Source organism: Fusarium sambucinum, chromosome I, assembly GCF_050947815.1.
Source record: "Fusarium sambucinum isolate potato_lamoka chromosome I, whole genome shotgun sequence".
Classification (NCBI taxonomy): Eukaryota; Fungi; Ascomycota; class Sordariomycetes; order Hypocreales; family Nectriaceae; genus Fusarium; species Fusarium sambucinum.
In genome coordinates this window covers 8,617,209-8,634,640 of record NC_139294.1, presented here as the reverse complement: position 1 = coordinate 8,634,640, position 17,432 = coordinate 8,617,209, and the positions used below count along the sequence as shown (strand labels likewise).

The 17,432-nt window shown below is 49.6% G+C and overlaps 8 protein-coding genes across 8 annotated transcripts; 5 read left to right on the top strand and 3 right to left on the bottom strand.

Moving 5' to 3' along the window:
• Positions 1–655: 655 nt before the first annotated feature.
• On the top strand, positions 656–2,602 carry FSST1_005552 (T6SS phospholipase effector Tle1-like catalytic domain-containing protein; the record flags this gene model as incomplete). The annotated part of the gene is made up of 4 exons (XM_083231840.1): positions 656–818; positions 872–1,032; positions 1,083–2,127; positions 2,184–2,602. The coding sequence occupies 4 exons, from the start codon at positions 656–658 to the stop codon at positions 2,600–2,602; spliced, it is 1,788 nt and encodes a 595-aa protein (XP_083088982.1).
• A 610-nt stretch (positions 2,603–3,212) lies between these two features.
• FSST1_005551 (Alpha/Beta hydrolase protein) lies at positions 3,213–4,336 on the top strand (the record flags this gene model as incomplete). Its single annotated transcript, XM_083231839.1, has 2 exons — positions 3,213–3,651; positions 3,729–4,336. The coding sequence occupies 2 exons, from the start codon at positions 3,213–3,215 to the stop codon at positions 4,334–4,336; spliced, it is 1,047 nt and encodes a 348-aa protein (XP_083088981.1).
• Positions 4,337–4,942: 606 nt separating this feature from the next.
• On the top strand, positions 4,943–5,777 carry FSST1_005550 (uncharacterized protein; the record flags this gene model as incomplete). Its single annotated transcript, XM_083231837.1, has 3 exons — positions 4,943–4,957; positions 5,059–5,278; positions 5,338–5,777. The coding sequence occupies 3 exons, from the start codon at positions 4,943–4,945 to the stop codon at positions 5,775–5,777; spliced, it is 675 nt and encodes a 224-aa protein (XP_083088980.1).
• A 212-nt stretch (positions 5,778–5,989) lies between these two features.
• On the bottom strand, positions 5,990–8,154 carry FSST1_005549 (elongation factor 4; the record flags this gene model as incomplete). Its single annotated transcript, XM_083231836.1, has 4 exons — positions 5,990–6,201; positions 6,260–6,447; positions 6,501–6,683; positions 6,737–8,154. 4 exons carry the CDS (start codon positions 8,152–8,154, stop codon positions 5,990–5,992), a joined length of 2,001 nt encoding a protein of 666 aa, XP_083088979.1.
• Positions 8,155–8,735: 581 nt separating this feature from the next.
• On the bottom strand, positions 8,736–12,713 carry FSST1_005548 (uncharacterized protein; the record flags this gene model as incomplete). The annotated part of the gene is made up of 3 exons (XM_083231835.1): positions 8,736–8,923; positions 8,977–11,476; positions 11,532–12,713. 3 exons carry the CDS (start codon positions 12,711–12,713, stop codon positions 8,736–8,738), a joined length of 3,870 nt encoding a protein of 1,289 aa, XP_083088978.1.
• Positions 12,714–13,851: 1,138 nt separating this feature from the next.
• On the top strand, positions 13,852–15,707 carry FSST1_005547 (Catenin-beta-like protein; the record flags this gene model as incomplete). Its single annotated transcript, XM_083231834.1, has 3 exons — positions 13,852–13,878; positions 13,930–13,978; positions 14,032–15,707. The coding sequence occupies 3 exons, from the start codon at positions 13,852–13,854 to the stop codon at positions 15,705–15,707; spliced, it is 1,752 nt and encodes a 583-aa protein (XP_083088977.1).
• A 169-nt stretch (positions 15,708–15,876) lies between these two features.
• FSST1_005546 (H(+)-transporting V1 sector ATPase subunit G) lies at positions 15,877–16,524 on the bottom strand (the record flags this gene model as incomplete). The annotated part of the gene is made up of 5 exons (XM_083231833.1): positions 15,877–16,044; positions 16,098–16,198; positions 16,332–16,365; positions 16,425–16,463; positions 16,522–16,524. The coding sequence occupies 5 exons, from the start codon at positions 16,522–16,524 to the stop codon at positions 15,877–15,879; spliced, it is 345 nt and encodes a 114-aa protein (XP_083088976.1).
• Positions 16,525–17,018: 494 nt separating this feature from the next.
• On the top strand, positions 17,019–17,361 carry FSST1_005545 (protein PET117; the record flags this gene model as incomplete). The annotated part of the gene is made up of 2 exons (XM_083231832.1): positions 17,019–17,114; positions 17,200–17,361. The coding sequence occupies 2 exons, from the start codon at positions 17,019–17,021 to the stop codon at positions 17,359–17,361; spliced, it is 258 nt and encodes an 85-aa protein (XP_083088975.1).
• Positions 17,362–17,432: the final 71 nt, after the last annotated feature.

The window sequence follows — 17,432 nt, the reverse complement described above, 5'->3', positions numbered from 1 at the left end:
CCTATCCCCGCTTCTGACAAGACCAGCCCAGCAAGTAACTCGCTTTACATGCAGTGCAATGCAACTTGAATTGTGGCTTGCTGAAACAAAAACTGCAACTGCTCGTAACAGGACACGGCACAAGGTCTCACAAACAATCTCGGCCATCCGAAGAGCGAGGAACTGATAACAAGACTTGTCTTGTTGATCTCCTTCTTCTCTCAGTTGTTTTCAGCCATGAAAAGGGCAACTTTTATCGCCTTGTGGCTTGCTGAGGCATGCGTGGTTGGGTTGACAAATCAATATTCTCCGATTTAGTCTCCCTACATAATCATGCTATCTTGAGCGGCTGGTCTGAGACCAAGTTTGAGAAAACGAGACTGTGAACAAGAGGGGTGCTTTTGTATTCTCATGTATACTTTTGTTGTTTCCACGTCATCATTCCATGTTGGGGCTACACTAGATGGACATTGCCGCAACTCACGGTGAAGCCGCCCGTTCGTAAGGGAGGACATGGACTGTGACTTTGCAGGAATAATTGGTGCTTGGGATGAGATTGTGATCAGGAAGAGGGGTTTGGGTGTTTCCCGCATAAAGAAAGCTGTTCTAGTCCCCCAGACACAGTTCTCGTCGTCTCTTTGCACTTTCCACTCATACCCTTCTTCTGATATTCACGATGCCGCATGCTGAGACAGTCGACTCTACAGAGCCCAAGAAGCTCATCCTGTGCTTCGATGGCACGGGAAATACCTTTAGCGGTTCCAATGCGGATACCAACGTGGTCAAGATCCTACGGAAGATGGATCGCAATCATCCGAACCAATACCACTACTATCAAAGTGAGAGATACCCAGCCGCCGACTTCAGACAACTGTTGCTGATACTTTTCAAGCCGGTATTGGTACCTATGATATCAATGAAAAGTCTGTGAACAAGACTTTTGTTGGTGAGATCGGCAGTAGTATTGCAAAGACTGTGGATCAGGGCTTTGGAACCACGTTCGATGCACATGTCATTGCTGGCTACCGCTTTCTCATGAGGTACTATGAGCCTGTAAGTTGCGCTTTCTACATTCTGTTACCCGGAATGTTGACAACCTTCAGGGCGCGAAAATATATGTCTTTGGCTTCAGCCGAGGTGCTTTCACTGCCAAGTTCCTCGCCAGAATGCTCAACAAGGTCGGTCTTCTTTGCAAGGGCAACGAAGAAATGGTTCCTTTTGCATACCGTCTCTATCAACGTCATCTGCAAGGCGAGATCAAAGACAGTGAGGTAGCCCAGTGCTCCCATGGTCATGAGCACGATGGAGATGAATCTCACTCCCACGCTGGTGAAATCCGGCTACCGGGCCAGGCTCCCACTGATGTCAGTGACGAGACCAAAGAGGCTTCGAACGAGATTGAGGCCTTCAGCCAGACGTTTTGTCGCAAAGAGACGAACTCTGATGGCGAAGAGGAGAATATCAAGGTATTCTTCCTTGGCATCTGGGATTGCGTTGCTTCTGTTGCTGTTCTAGAGCGCAAGGCCCGCATACCTGTTCCCGTAACTGGGACAGCACATCACGTTCGTCACGCGGTGGCTATTGACGAGCGTCGTGTTAAGTTCAAGCCTGCTCTTCTTGCACAGGATATCAGAGCTGCGGTTCACAACCGCAAGCCAGCCGCTGAAGAAGACATCAAAGAAGTCTGGTTCCCTGGTAACCACGGGGATGTCGGTGGTGGCTGGCCCGTCGTGGTAGCGGAGCAGGCCGACACCAAGAATAAACAGCCTCTGCTGTGCTCTTCTGAGCAGAGCCTGGTTGGGGAAAACGGCTCTGCTCATCCGAAGCCTGAGGTGGTAAAGCTGTCGCTCTGGGGCCGCTTCAAGAATGCCATCAAGACATGGAAGGCCGACAAGGCGAGCACTGATCTGAACAACGACTGGCTTCAGATGAGTGACATTCCTTTAGAGTGGATGATTCGCGAAGTCAAGAAGTGCGGCGAGAAAGACCCAAGTGCTCAAGTCCATTGGTGTCACAGTCTTGAGCCATTTGAGGATATGATGAAGAATCCCCAGAGACGTATGGAAGCGACCCACGGGTTCATGCATGACACGCTTGCTTTTGGGTATGGAACTGCATTTTTCAAGGTGCTCATGTGGAAGTTTATGGGTAAGTATCTACATCTCATCTCAGTCATTGATTAGGTATGGATCTGACATGAACAGAATGGCTCCCTTTTCTCACTCGCTGGGAACTTGACGACGCGACAAGCGACAATGTCAAGCTTCTTGGATGGAAACCTGTCACATTCCCTCCCAACATGGGATCATACCGTGACATTCCCCGCGGGGCAGTCTTACATCGGTCGTTGCTTGATCGGCTGCAAACATTCCCCGACTATGAACCCGCCAACAATCACGGCGACAGGACAAACGATTGCTTCAAGGGCCGTAACAAAGCCCTAGTGTACACGGGTAAGGTGACGGACAATTTGACTCCAGAGCAAGCTGAGCGATTGAGAGAGTCACATTTCAGGATTCACTCAGAAGGAGGGAACTTGGTTTGGGAGAAGGATGAGCGACATCAGACGTATGACTTTAACCCTTTCTTCAAGGATGCTGATAACCGGGGACATGTCCACTAGGTAGTTAAATGAGATGGCAAATGAGGTGCGGGTACTAGTGTTGATCAGACGGGGAGAAAACCAAGTTTGTATCTACTTGTTGTTGGTTGTTGTCACCAAGGTATAGGGCCGTAGATCGTATGGATATACGAGCTGTTGTCTCTGAATTCCAGCGTCTTGAGATACGCAGATAGCGCTGAAGTTTCTTGTTCAGGCAATTCGTCCGCTGTAGTGGAGAGTCTCCCCGTGATCGGTTAGCTGAGAACTACTAAGGTAACTACTAACCTATGGGCAGGCTCCACAGCAGGGCTTAATCAGTGCCTACAGGTACTCACTGTAGCGTTTAATGGTATCTGTCGGAACCTGCAGGGCCGAACTCTTGATTCCCACTTTCATTATGGGCCATGAAGAAGAAGAAAAAACCTGGGGCGCTTCCAGGGGATCCTAGCAATGAAACAAGCCTCGTCTCTTGTTTCTCGTCTCTGTTTTGGGTCAGAGACGAATTGTTGTAAAGGGAGTCGCAGACATTGATCAGTTATTTGTTAAAGAGTACGGATACCAGGCCTCCCTTCATTCCTCCCTTCTCTGTTCAGACCCAGCCGAGACATACCAAACAAAACACAACTTCACGATGCAACAAAAAACATCACTACTCGTTCTTCTTGCCAATGCGGCTGCTGTCCACTCAATTGGCATCCGAGCTTCCGAGTGTAGAGACGTCCACGTCTTTCTCGCAAAGGGAAATAACGAGCCCTACCCAGGACGGCAGGGCGTATTAGCCAAAGCCATTTGCGACGGCTATAAGAGCTGCGACTACGAAGACATCATCTTCAACAACCCTCTCGAAGCACCCTTTTGCGACTCGGTCACCGAGGGCGTTGTCAATGGCAAGAAGCAGATCACGGAGTACAACAAGAAATGTCCCAAATCAAAGCTCATCGTCAGCGGTTACTCGCAGGGTGGACAGGTTGTCGGTGATATCCTTGGCGGTGGTGGAGGTGTTTTCTTCCAAGATTGTGTCGAGGACAACATTGCCGGCTTGAGCCCCGATTCTAGGCCCGGTAGCAGCAGTAAGCCGTGCCCTCATCCTGCCCAGTGCTTTCAACAAACATTATGTGACGTAACTAACAAATTTTCTCTCTCTCAGTTGTCGCGGCCATGGTATTCGGCGATACTCGGCACACAGCGGATCAGCCATACAATGTTCTCTCAGGCGTTGGCAAGAACGGCCTCTTCCCTCGCCCCGCAGACCAGCTCGCCAACTTGGCAGGCTACGGCGATGTGTTCCACGCGTATTGCGTTGCGACAGATCCCATCTGCGCGCAGGGCAAGGACGTAAAGACACATCTCAACTACTTTGATGTTTTCACAGAAGAAGCTGCCGATTGGGTCAAGGAGAGAGTCGAGAAGGCTGGTGGTGCTGCTGAGGTGGACGATGAACAGAGCTCGACTGCTGCGGCTAGCGCTACCACCAAGACAAAGGTCACCACAGTTGAGGTCACAACGACCATGGCGTCTGAGACAAAGGCTACAACAATGGTTGTCACCAAAACTGAAGCTTCAGAAACCGACGATACTGCCTCTTCTACAACAGATGGCCTCAGCGCTGTGGTGACGTCGTTGGTCGATGCTGCGTCGTCAGTTGCCCCGGCGGCAGCAGAGGCGTCGTCGACATCGACAGATAGCGCAGCCGCACCAACAGGAGCCCCTCTCGCGGGGATAATCATGTGTGTTGCAGCTCTTTTGGCGATCTAAAGGCGGAACTTTAATATTTAATGATGATAAGTATAACATATACACGTGAGACGCACATAGAGGTACATACACATAGACAAGACTAGATTTGCATATAAGAGGAGGAAAAGAAGCCATTCATGTTTGGGGCTTGATCAGTTTTTTTGTCTTGTAGCTTTTAGCGAATAAGCTGCAGTTAACGGACGTAAGGAACGTATATTATACTCTCATTTAACATACTAAATACTAAATGTAATCAGATTCTAGGCGATTGTGTCACAAAAGACCTCCGTGATGCTTTTGTCGCTACAGAGATGGTAGATTACCCGGCACCGTTGAATGGCCAGACAGGGCCTCACGCAAGCCATATTGACGCCTCAGGACTATTTAATAATTCTTATCGAGTTTTCTGCCCTATTAAATGATTATCTACGATTTATTGAGAATATGTCAAGTCACTATTATCAATTGTTGAGAAATCATCTATTTATAAAAACATGTTTAATTCCCGTCAACTAAGCTTTTTTTGTTCTACACCCACTCCCAAATATTATGTAACTTAGCTTGCACCTCTCAACTCAATTCCAACCACACCATATCAATTCACCCATCCAGCCAAACATAACCATGTCTCCAACCGTCGTCCTCATCCGCCACGCTCAGGCATGGCATAACCTCTCTCATAAGTCTTTCTTTATATACACACCAGAAGGCAAAATAGATGACTAACACTACAACCACAGGACTACACTCTACCTGATCCCCCACTCACAGACGAGGGCAAGCTACAATGCGCCAACCTGAGAGAGAACCTCATCTCCACCTTCTCCAAGGATGTGGATAACCCAGGTGATATCGCTATCATCGTGAGTCCCATGCGTCGTACTCTGCAGACAGCTATGCTCTCTATGGACTGGCTTGTCGAGCGCGGTGTGAAAATCGAAGGCGACGCAGACTGGCAAGGTATTCTCCTCGGTCTAGAAAACCACAACCGTTGCAAATCTTACTTATGGTTTCGATAGAAAATTCGGATAAGCCTTGTGATACGGGAAGTCAGATATCCATTGTATCAAAAGACTTTCCTCAGGTCAACTTCTCCACCGTCGACGCCGTTTGGCCTGAGAAGAGATCCCCTGCAGGACGGCGCTATGCATATACCAAGGAGTCCATCCTTGCTCGTGGAAAACGTGCTCTAGAGGGTCTCTACAAGCGTCCTGAGAAGCTCATATTCGTGGTGTCCCACGCTGGTTTCCTCAGGTTGGGTGTCGTTGGATATTGGTTCTTTAATAGTGACTATCGTGTCTTTGACTTTGAAGCTGAGAGGAACGCCGAGGGTGAATTGAGAGTTGTCCAACAGGAGAGGACTCTTGCAGGTGGACTGGGCCTCTCGTGGAAGGATCCTGTTGCCCTTGGCACTGATCTGCCCGAGGAGGATCCTGAAACTGATCCCAGTGCCTTTTAACTTTCTGGCATATTTACTTGGCTAGTTTCATATCAACCGGTAGAAAGAATGTATGACATAGAAGTAGAACCAATGTAGTTTCATCATCTTACGAGCCAATAATCTACTCATTTTTGTTTTGCATGATTATACAATTCTTTCTTTTGTCTTTATATCTATCGTATGTTCATGATATTACACTATGAGTACACGCTATATCCAATCATCTCGAATCATCTGGACATGAAACTTTGAAAAGCTGACTGATCAATGATGACGTTTCCTACGGCACGTAGTCTCTTTCTTCCCTCCTTTTGTTTCTCCAGCAGCTTTCTTCTTCGTGACACATCAGCAGCATGAAGCTTGGCCAGCACATCCTTGCGGAACGGCTTGATGGTTTCTCGTGCGACAATACGGTTACCCGCTGTGGCTTGAATAACAACCTCTGAGATACATGTTAGCACTGTATTTAAATGTTTCTACGTGAGTGGAAATCTTCTTACCGAAATGTTGTCGGTCAACATGTTCCTTGAACTTGGTCACCCACTGCTTTCCGAGACGGTCAACCTGCGATGAATGCACAACCTTACAAATGGCATCAACAGGTTGCCTGTTTACTAGGAGCTGAATCTTGACCAAACTGCTCTGTTGCCAACCTGAATCTTCGTAGTCTAGTGTGGCATATCCCTTACTATAACAATCTGTTAACAATGCTCAGAAAACGAGGCATGGTGAAAAACATACGTGACGCTCTTGAGCTTTCCAAAGAGATCATCGACTAGCTGAGCTGTTGGGATATGGTATCGTAGGATAACCTGTGTCGTATGGAAGAACTCAAGGCTCTTCTGTTCCCCACGGTTGGCTTCGCACAGCTCAATTACTCGGCCGAGATACTCCTCTGGCATAGTAATGGTAGCCGTTACATAACTGCGCATCAGTCAGCATAGGCGAAGTGGAAACAGGTACCCATAAAAACTCACGGCTCAAACAACTGGGACTGTTTAACTTTCGGGTTGCTCGTCTCCGGAAACAGCGCCGGGTTCGACACAATCTCCTCCGATCCGTCGGGCCAGATGATTTTGGACGGGACAGTCGGTTCCGTCAGGATGACACTTCGTCCGTGTTCCTGTCTCAAACGATCCTGAAACACAGAGCAGTGCAAGCTTCCCAGAAATCCCAAGCGCCAACCCGCTCCGAGCGCTTCGGAGTGGTCCTTCTGCAAAGTCACGCTACGGTCGTTCAGCACGAGCTGGCCGATACTGTCGGCCAGACGGCTGTAGTCGCTTTGGTCAGTGGGGAACGCGGCGACAAAGACCATGGGCTTGGGTTCTTCGAAGCCTGGGTAAGGTTCGACCTTGTCTTCGCAGCCAAGGAAGGTAAATGTGTCGCCAAGTTTCGCGTCTTGGATCTTCTTCATTCCTGGGTTGAAGTAGACGTATCCAACTTGACCAGCACTAAGGGTCTTTTGTGGTATGGCATGAGGGTATTGAATGCCTACTTGGCCAACAGTGTACTTCATACCAGTACCCATGGAAATGACATTGTCGCCGGCCTTGATAGTGCCGTCAAACAGTCTGACCAAGAGCACGACGCCACGGAAGTTATCGTACCATGAATCCACCAACATCATTTTCAGTGGCTTCTTCTCATCGCCGACAGGGTGAGGGATACGCTCAATGACAGCAGGCAAAACATCAGGCACGCCCTTTCCAGTCTTGGCACTCAGCAAAACGGCGCTTTTAGGATCCAACTCAAAGGTATCTTCCATCTGCTGTAGCACACGAGGGACATCAGCAGCAGGCATGTCAATCTTGTTCACAACCGGCACCAGCGCAAGATCCTGCGCAAAGGCAAGGTGAAAGTTGGACACTGTCTGCGCCTGGATACCCTGTGATGCATCAACAAGAAGCAATGCACCACCACAGCTAGCATAAGATCTCGTAACCTCTGCTCTGAAATCGACATGGCCAGGTGTATCGACTAAATGAAGCAGGTAGTCTTCGCCCTTGTACTTGTGAATCATGGTACATGTCTGCGCCTTGACAGTGATGCCGCGCTCGCGCTCAACATCGAGCTTATCCAGAATCTGTTTATTCGCATCACTTGCCGAGATGGTCCCTGTGTATTCCAGCAATCGATCGCTCAGGGTACTCTTTCCATGGTCGATATGCGCCACAATACAAAAGTTTCGGTATCTTTCAATCGGAATCGCAGCAATCCGAGCCTCGAGTTCGGCTGGGGTAGGTTTCGTGCTCGAGGAAGCGTATGCGCGAAAGGCTGGGACAAGTCGTGGTGCGGTTCGTAGCAGTGTTCTATTGTGACATGCGGACCATGATGGTCTAGCTTGCGAGAGGCATTGCCGACTCCAGGCACGGCCAGCGCTCCAAGCCAGGCTCATCTAGACTTGTCTCGGGCACATTTGGCCAAGGTATTGGTAGATAATAGTCGAGCCAATTCAATGGCTGAATAATCGTTTGGTGGGACGAGTTGATCGGATAAGTGAGGTTAAAAGTCCAAAAAGATTTACCCATGATGGACGAAATCCTCAGAAGTGGTGGAGGTACGTACATCAGGATATCCCCGCGCTATGCCGCTTTTGGTCGAACTTTGAAATGCCATATACATGGACACAAAGGTAAAAAACACCATAAATCGTCAAGCAAGTATTAGTTAAGTAGTATTTGTACAGTCTAACTAGTTCCTTCGTCCAACTGAATGTCTCAGGTGGACAGGATATTGTATTTATTTGGCCCTAACCAATGCATTTATGCCATCCATCACATCGTATATACCGCAAACAAACGTGCTTTAATGAAAGTGAAACATATAGATCGCTTGGGTATCGAGCCTTTCCCATCATACGGGATACATCTAAGTACTTCGCCGAATAAAAAAACGAAGGCACCATTGCCTGCCTGCCCATACATCCATCATAACTACCGATTCCCAGTCATCCAACTCTTTCATTTCACATCAAGTTCAAGTGAGAACCCATTCACTGCCTCGCTTGAGGAACTTGTCAAGCAACAGTCCCAAGTCTGCCAGGACAAATCGACACACGTAGAATCCGAAAAACTCGGCTGCATGCCGAGTACAAAGCTCAAGCCCGACTTGTGTCTTGTCGGCGTGCCGCAACCCAGGGTCTTCTACTTGTCTAGCTATTTGATCTGTGCATAGTGGTTAGTAACTTGAAGACTCTCGTCACAAAGTATTGGCTTACCGATAGCTTGAGCTGCATCAAACAGGCGTGCCAATGAGCTCATATACATCGCGTTCGGTCCCGTAAAGTCGACTTGTGTCAGATCCCGCTTCGTTGGGCGAGTTGTCGGGTTTGGTGTCATTGGCAGACTAGCAAGACTGGGAATTTCCTTATTGGTTTCAACAGCATTACGGTTTGCGTATGCGCTACCAAGTCCGACAGCCGAGTTCTTGGACCGCAAGCGTCGCCACGAGAACGACGATTTTCCACTAACGCTAGCTGAGCGTGGTACACCCGTGGATGCATCGCCGTCGCCAGTGGATGCGTCCTTGAAAAGAGATCCCGATCCCTGTACGCCCACTTCGTTGCCAAGTTTGCGGGTAAGGGCTGTTTGGACCTGCTCAAGGATGCTTTCTAGGGACTGCATCTCTTCCAGAACGGCATCAGCATCGTAAGTATCAACTCTTGCTATTTTGAGTAGAGCGGCGGTGAGAAAATCACAATTGGCCACCTTGTCTTCAATGTTTTTAAGCTTTACTCCTTTCACTTTCCAAACATCCCGGGAAACGAAGAGTTTGCTGCTCAGATAACCACCTTTGGGATGAGCCAGAGTCTGGTAAAGGCATCGCATGAGCCAAAAAGGTCGAAGCATGAAATCTGTGGGGCAAGGCTCTAAAGGAGCCGGAGCATCGGGATAAAGGGGGCTCGGCGAGCCAGTGCTTGTTGGGGAGTGGAAGAAGTCTTCAAACAAAGAAAGCCCGGCTGCATTCGTATCTGATCGCTCACGGAATGAGGCTGCTAGAGGCGTAGGCAATGCTGGAACCGAAGGAGCATTCAAAGATCCAAAAGGATTGCTTCCGGGAGTACCGGGAGATACATCTGAATTCTCTTCAAGATGTGTCAAAGACATGTTGCGGCTCTTCATACTTCTCAGACTAGAGGATGAAAAGTTGTTTCTCAACTTGCGTGCATTCGGTGATCCGGTGATATCATCATCACCCTTTTCTGAACCTAGCTGACCAAACGGTGATGCTGCGGGTCGAACTCCCGTCGTATCTGTTGGGCTAGCCTCGAATAATGGTGGCGAAGGGTGCCTATAAGGTGCGCTCGTGGCCTTCACATCATTGTCAGCCTGAGGCTCTAATTCCTGGTTGCCCATATGAGCTGATCTGGCATGAACTGGATCATTCGCATGCTGGATAGGAAGATTGAGTTTAGATGTCTCAATTTTGAGCTGCTTCGGGTTCTGCCCTGAAAGCCTCCTGTTGCGTACGCTTTGTGCAGATGACCCGGGTCGTTGAGGCAATTCGGGGAGTGATCCTGTCGGGGGAGGAGCAGCTGGTCCCTGTGATATGTTTGTGAAAGGAGGTGGCAGCTCTGTAACAGTCGAGAGTGAGGTAGCTCCTGTGGGAGGATTTGATCCCTGTGAGCTATGCCAGGTGCGCGAAGTCGCGCCACTAGAGCCGGATTCCCTAGGTGGCGCAGGTTGATGTCTGTAAGACTCAAGACCATAGTCACGAGCGATTTCGTCAAGAATTCTCTCTTCTTCGTCGGAAGAGTTGTCGTTGTAAAAGTCGTTGGTTTCCTCGTACTCTGTGTAAGAGGATTGGTAAAGATGTTGAGCTCGGGAGTCTCTCTCCATGTCATAAAGCTCTTGCTCTGTTTCCCGCACTTTCTGTCGGGCGAGTTCAACTTTGCGCATGGCGTTGGCCACTACGTCTTCACTTCCGCCCATTGGCATCATGTGTCCGTTCTCCATTGGACTCATTGGCTCGTAAGCTGCTTCGATAGCTTCGTCCATCGCGGTATCAAATTCTGCCTCAGTTTCTCCGCTAACGTTCCGAATATGCTTCCTTCTGAAACCAAGTGACGATGTCCTTGAGTGGACAGAAGATGTAGTCGAGCCCCCTGATTCGTCAATGGGATCTAACCAAGAGTTCATGCTGTCTTCACGGAAATGGGTGTGCGACACAGTAGGTTCAGGCACAGAGTCAGCCATTTGATCATGGCGTATCGAGAAATCTGACCGTACAGGTTCGTTTACATCATCCACTTCAGATTTGAAAGGTGATGGAGCGCGTCGTGGGGATAGGGGAGCTGGCATATATTGGTCTGCCGCAGATCGCTGAGGGAGTAGATGGTCAGGAGTTCGAAGGCGCACAGGTGAACGAGAGAAAGACGACTGAAGAAGCCCCGGCTCAGGAGTCAGAGTCGTAACAATTGGGTTTGGTTTGTTCTGTATGCTTCGTCTCCTGAAGACTGTACTTTCGTCTTGGGGCGGGGGGGTAATTAATCGGGGCTGTGGACTGCGATTGTCTATTCTTGTGGTGGTCGCAGTCGCAGTCGCGGTATCGAAGACAGTGGTTTCGTCAAGATCATCATCGTCGTCTAATTGTAACATAGATTCAGTCTCAGAGCGCTGAGCTAGACTTTCGGGTCGGGCTGGCAGAGCCTTGGTTTCCTCTTCTTGCCAAGGAGCCATTTGGTCCAGCTCGTCAATTCGACTAGTGTAAGTGCCTCGCTAAGGTATACGAGTCAGTATCAGTGCTTCATTTCTTTTGAGTCGATCTCCTTACAATTGCCTCGAGTTTACGTTTGTCTTCATCAGCAGTCGTCTTCTGCAACACTTGCTGCAGAAGATCGCAGGCTTCTGCGTAAGCTTCCCGTGCCCCCTTAAAGTTTTGCGCATTATCCAACTGTACTGCCGTATTTGCCTTTTGCAATGCACGATGTAGCATGGCTTTTTGAGATGGCGGCTTGGGTCCACGCCCTTTGTCAGCACTCCCCTTGCCAGAGGGATTTCTAGAATGGCCTCTCTGAGGCGGATATGCCTCTTGGTCTTGGTCGTAGGGCATATTGGGTCTGTATGTACCCATTGAGCGCGCACTTGCTGGGGTCGATGTCGCGGACTGAGCTTGCGAGTCTGGAGTCTTGGAACGCTTCAGGGACTGTCCCTCCTGGCGAGCGACGGTCGATCGCCCAGGCTCAGTCGAACCAGAGCCAGGGCCAGCCCCTTCGGATTTTACGTTGAGGAAATCGTCCAGAGCTGGGGGTGGCTCCAAGGGTGATAATGCGACGATCAGCGGTAGAGATTGGGGGAATTGACTTCGTTCTTCTCGAGGACGCGACGTAGAGCCGTCAAAGTTGGAAACGGAGGAGGCGTTGCGTCGATGTTTTTGGAGTTTCCTGGGCGATGGTTTGGAAGGCGGTGGAGAGTTGTCAATGGGAGTAGTCGCATCGATACTGGGGCGGCGGCCACCAAGTCGCGGATGATTAACGTGGGGAGGTAGCGCCGAAATACGACTGAAATTAGTCGACGCAGGTGAGGACAGGCTATTCAAAAGCCACGAACTGTCGGCGGCGTTGTGGGGGATTCCGTGCACAGGAGTAGTGGGAGATAAGCGATCGGATCTCTCAAAAGTCACAGCTCTTGGTGAAGGTTCGATATGGGGCGGAGGGAGGAGTGAAGAAGTTCGAGGGAGTCGGGGTCGGGGTCCTGGGGACTTCTGATGATGATAGGCGTTTAGCGAGGGGGACGATGAAGACGCAGATCTCGACGGGTCGCGATAATGATTATTAGGAGGCCCAGAATTAGTTCGTACGGAAGCGGGCGGTCTATTAGAGGATGTGTACGCATGTATAGCCCAAGACGGCGAGACAGCAACGGCAACACCAGGTGAAGTAGAATTAGATGGCAACGACGCGCTCGGACGGTAATGGTCGTGGATTCGAAAAGACGAGTTCTGACTGTCGTGCATCTCTTTGATTTCCAGTCAAACCAATCCGGCGACGTGACTGGACGCAAACCAAAAGCCAGTAATTCCCCCCTTTCTCTAGGTTGCACACCAGTCCTGGCGATTAGGGGACTACTAAGGGTAGTGGAGGTCGGGTTAGTGGAAGCCAGGGCCCTTTCCACTGGGCGGAACAGCACCTCTCAAGTGTCAACTCGTGGGTTCGGTGGTGCGTCGTGGAGAAAGGCCCGCGAGCTAAGGAGATGGAGCGAGGTCCGCTTCCGGCGCGATTACTGTAGGTAGCGTAGGCTCAGGTACGAGAAAGTTGTAGAGTTTAAATGCGGATGGTTGCAAAACGGCATTCTCATTTCGTTATTTTCTTATGCGTTGTTCACAGTCATTGAAGCTGTGGCTGAGCCAAGGGATGGATGCAAAGGACAAGTTGAAGCGTTCGAACCCGTTCCAGAAACGGAAACAGAAACAGATCAGTCAGCCAGCCAGCCCATGGCAGAAGCAGACCACAAAGCATGCAAACTTAGATAAACCAAAACTGATTCCATCCATGTCAGGGGAGGGAACGGAGGAGCCGTACCTGCATCCCCGAGTTCTGGTTGGTGGTTTAAGACATTGGGCTAGGGGATTGCGTTCCTTCTGTCTCCAATATGTGACAGCTTACCGGCACTTGCCCTGTGCGTCTACTAAAGTTTCCTCAGCGCTTCGGTTCGACCAAAGCTCCACATGGAGCTCAAGGCATTAGAAGAGTTGGTTGCTAGAAGCATAAGATAATACGACATTAGCAGTAAATAACAGTTCATGCTATGTAATTACGCCAGACTCTTCCTTTGTACATTTTGATGTCTTAAAATTGGGAGGCTAACGTTTCTGTTATACGCTAGGTAGTCACTGTATTAGTTGATGGCACTTTGCTCGTACTGAATGAGACCAACACTGTGTGGACAATATACGGTACTGATGAGTGTCGGTCGACGCTGTCTTGTTTCAGCTCTAGCGCGTAGCCTTATGTAATGCCTGCAACAAACATCAAACATTCATCATAACCAGTCAAGCAGCGCGTCGCTCAAGGTATCCTGTCGCGAAGGGATAACTTTGGTATTTGGAAGTAACAACTCTGACGTTCCATTCGTTTGACCCATCAACTTCTACCATGGCGAGTGTTGACGAAATCTTCAAGGTTTGTTTTTCTTGATGAGACCTGTAGCTTCAATCTCTAACAAACTTCCAGAGCTCCGGCATCTCAGGCAAGCGTAAGCTTGATCCTGTTAGAGATCCAAGTAAGTGACTATCAAAACTTGGTCGCGAAGTACTTCTACTTACATATCTCAAGATGAAATTTACAAATCAGCAAAATTGAACGGCAACGGCTCAAATCGACACGCCCAAGTCGACGATGCGCAAGACGAAGACGAAGACATGGAAGCTGGCCCAGCACCTCCTCCCGAGGAGGAAGATTTCGGACCCGAATTACCACCTGATGATGACGAAGGCCGGTTCTTTGGCGGAGGTATCACGAAACAAGAATCAGAGATCCTCGACTACGTAGACGAAGCTGACGCTGGAAATGCGCCCGAAAAGATCGATGCAGCATGGTTGCGGAAAACAGCTCTCAACTTCGAGAAGCGCATCAGCAAGAACGCTGAGCTTCGCGCCAAATTTGAAGACGAGCCGCAAAAGTTTATCGGTAGCGAAGCTGATCTTGATGCCGATGTCAAGGGATTGTCTCTCCTTTCCGAACACCCTGAGCTATACCCAGAATTTGTCAAGACGGGATGTGTCGCCAGTCTAGTCAGTCTATTGGCGCACGAGAACACCGATATTGCCATCGACGCCATCGAGATCATGGGCGAATTGACCGACGAGGACGTCTCTGCAGAAGATGAACAGTGGAACGGTTTGGTTGACGCTATGATGGACGCAGATCTTCTTGGACTGTTGGTCTCCAACTTCTCTCGCCTGAATGAAGATGATGAGTCAGATCGCAGCGGTATCTACCATGCTTTAGGAGTGATTGAGAACTTGTGTTCTCGACAATCCGTTGCTGAGCGCGTTGGTGAAGATGAAAAGCTTTTACAATGGCTTCTGCAACGCATTCAACGAAAGGAAGATGTCGTATCGCAAAATAAGCAATACGCTGCAGAAATTCTAGCTATCCTCTCCCAGATGGCCGTCGCCAATCGAACTCAACTAATACGTCTCGACGCCGTGGATCTCCTTCTCCAGTTGGTAGCCCCTTACCGACGACGCGACCCGGACAAGGGTGGCGAAGAAGAGGAGTATATGGAAAACATATTTGCCTCTCTAACATGTTTGGTAGACGAGGCTATCGGAAAGTCAAAGTTCATCGATGCCGAGGGCGTAGAACTGTGCCTTATCATGCTTAAGGAGGGAAAGAAGAGCAAATCACCTTCTTTGCGTCTCCTCAACCACGCAGCAGGCGGCAACTCTGGTGTGGAAGCCTGTCAGAAGATCGTCGAGGCTGGCGGTCTCAAAACACTCTTCACTCTCTTCATGAAGACCCAGGACCATAGACTAGCAGAGCATTTGGTGGAAATATTCGCCTCCATGTTGCGCCTCTTGCCTGCCAACTCAGCAGAAAGGATACGGACACTAGCAAAGTTTGTGGAGAAGGATTACGAGAAGATAACGAAACTCATCAAGTTCCGACGGGACTACGTTGCTCGACTTTCGTTGGCAGAGCAGCAAAACGACGCTGAAAAGGCCGTTACACCAGCAGATGATCGAGAAACCGCCGAGTTGGAGTGGCTATCCCGTAGAATCGATGCTGGCCTTTTCACACTACAGACTATCGACACGGCTCTGGCTTGGTTGGTAGCAGAAGACACGGGCGCATCACGCAAGGTCAAGCAGGTGCTCGCCGAGCGGGACGAAAAGGTGTCATTAATTGCGCGTACATTAAAGGAGCAGCTGGAGGGTCTAGACACGACAGAGGAGAACCAGGATCTGAGGGACATGTTGAGCACTCTAGTCGAGTTTGTTCAGTAAACGTAATAATCAAAAAGGCGTCCAGACGGAACGCCGTAGGGTGACCGGTATAGAACGCATGGTCTTGCTCTCTTATAACAAATCCTCCTCGTACCTAATCTATTGTCTTCCAAAGTGCAGAGCTAACAACGCTCGTGATTATAAACACCGTGACTCCGCCGGGAACCGCTCAAGACTTGGTGTTGGTGGGAGGAACGGGGTTGACATCGAAAACAGCGCTGAGGAGGTTCTTGATAACCCCAGCTTGGCCCTTCTTACCAGCCTCCTGAATGCCCTTGATTTGAGTCTCAGCGTCCTTGTTGGCTTCGGCCTCGGCCTGCTCATTGCCCTTGCTATGCTACAGAGATGTCAGCGATCCTAAACATCTCACAAAACGTAAGAGTATCCTACCTCGGCCTCGAACTTCTTGTATTCCTCCTCCTTCTGGGCCTTGTAGTCGGCTATCTCTTGCTTGGCTTCATCACGAGCTTCCCTGACGCGCTTGGTGCGGTCTATCGCTCGATGTTAGACAAACTAGTTATCGCATCCGGGGAGGAAAATGGCGCTTACACTCTCGGGCTGTGCATCATCGTCGGGTTAGCGATCTAAAACAAGGCGGGGAGTAGTTAAGGCAATCAAACTCACCCTTCTGGACAATCTTGGAAGCATCTTGCTCAGCCTAATGACGTAAGTCAGCTACAAGACCATACTGTAATAATAGCGCAAGGAGAGTCGTACGTCGAGGAGCTGTTTGATGCCGGCCGAGTTCTGGGCAGACTGTGGAAGCGAGTTAGTTGGTCGACATCATTCGCTCATGGTCGCGATGGGAGCTAACCATGATGTCGTGTTTATATGAAATATAGCGATCGAGTCTGTCGTGCGCGGAAGAGACGTGGTACTAGGTTCGAGGACTGTTGGGGATGCGATGATGAAGAGTCGATGGTGATGGAGTTGAAGATGAGTTCCGAATGGCTGCAAGACAAGGTACGGTACCTAGCAGTTGACGACGGATTACGTCTGAGCTTGGGCAGGTGCTGTTGGAGCCAGCTGATTCGCAGGTACCGCTAGGTAGCTGGTGGACTTCCCCTCCAGTGAGAGCTGTAGCGCTTAGCGCGTATTGTAGCCGCGTATCAACCGCCATGTCCTTTCACGTCATGCATGGTAACAAGTCCCTTCTTTTTTGCATTGGATCATAATCTTTTGACTTTCAATTGTCTTTGATCGAGTAATAAATCCTCCGACCAACTCCGGTCAGCAATTCAAACTTGAGGCAACCGATCAGCCGAATCGATCACCGATCAACCCCAGAGAAGCCAACATAAGACCTCGACAATGTCTCAAGCATCTAAGCTCACCCTACTGGGGACGTCGCTACTCGCAGTCGGCACAGTTATTGCGGTACACTACCAACAAAAGTTCGAGAAAGCGGTACGTCGATTTTACACATCAGCCAGCCTCCGCTATATGTCTTCAATGCCATTCTATAGCTTCCAAGCTAATTCCGATTTCTTAGGCCATGCATGAAGGCGTTGTCCGCGATATGGAACAGCAGCGAGTAAAGCGAGAACGGCAATTGGACTTCGATCTGCAGAAGAAATTGGAGGCAGAGTATAAGCGCGAACAGACAGTCCACGACTCGATAGCAGCAGCCGAGAAAAGCATTCCGGATCGATAATGCGATGGCGTCGAGTCTCAAGAAATAATTGTACAATCACACCATACCCTGCTCTCTAAGCGACCATAGTA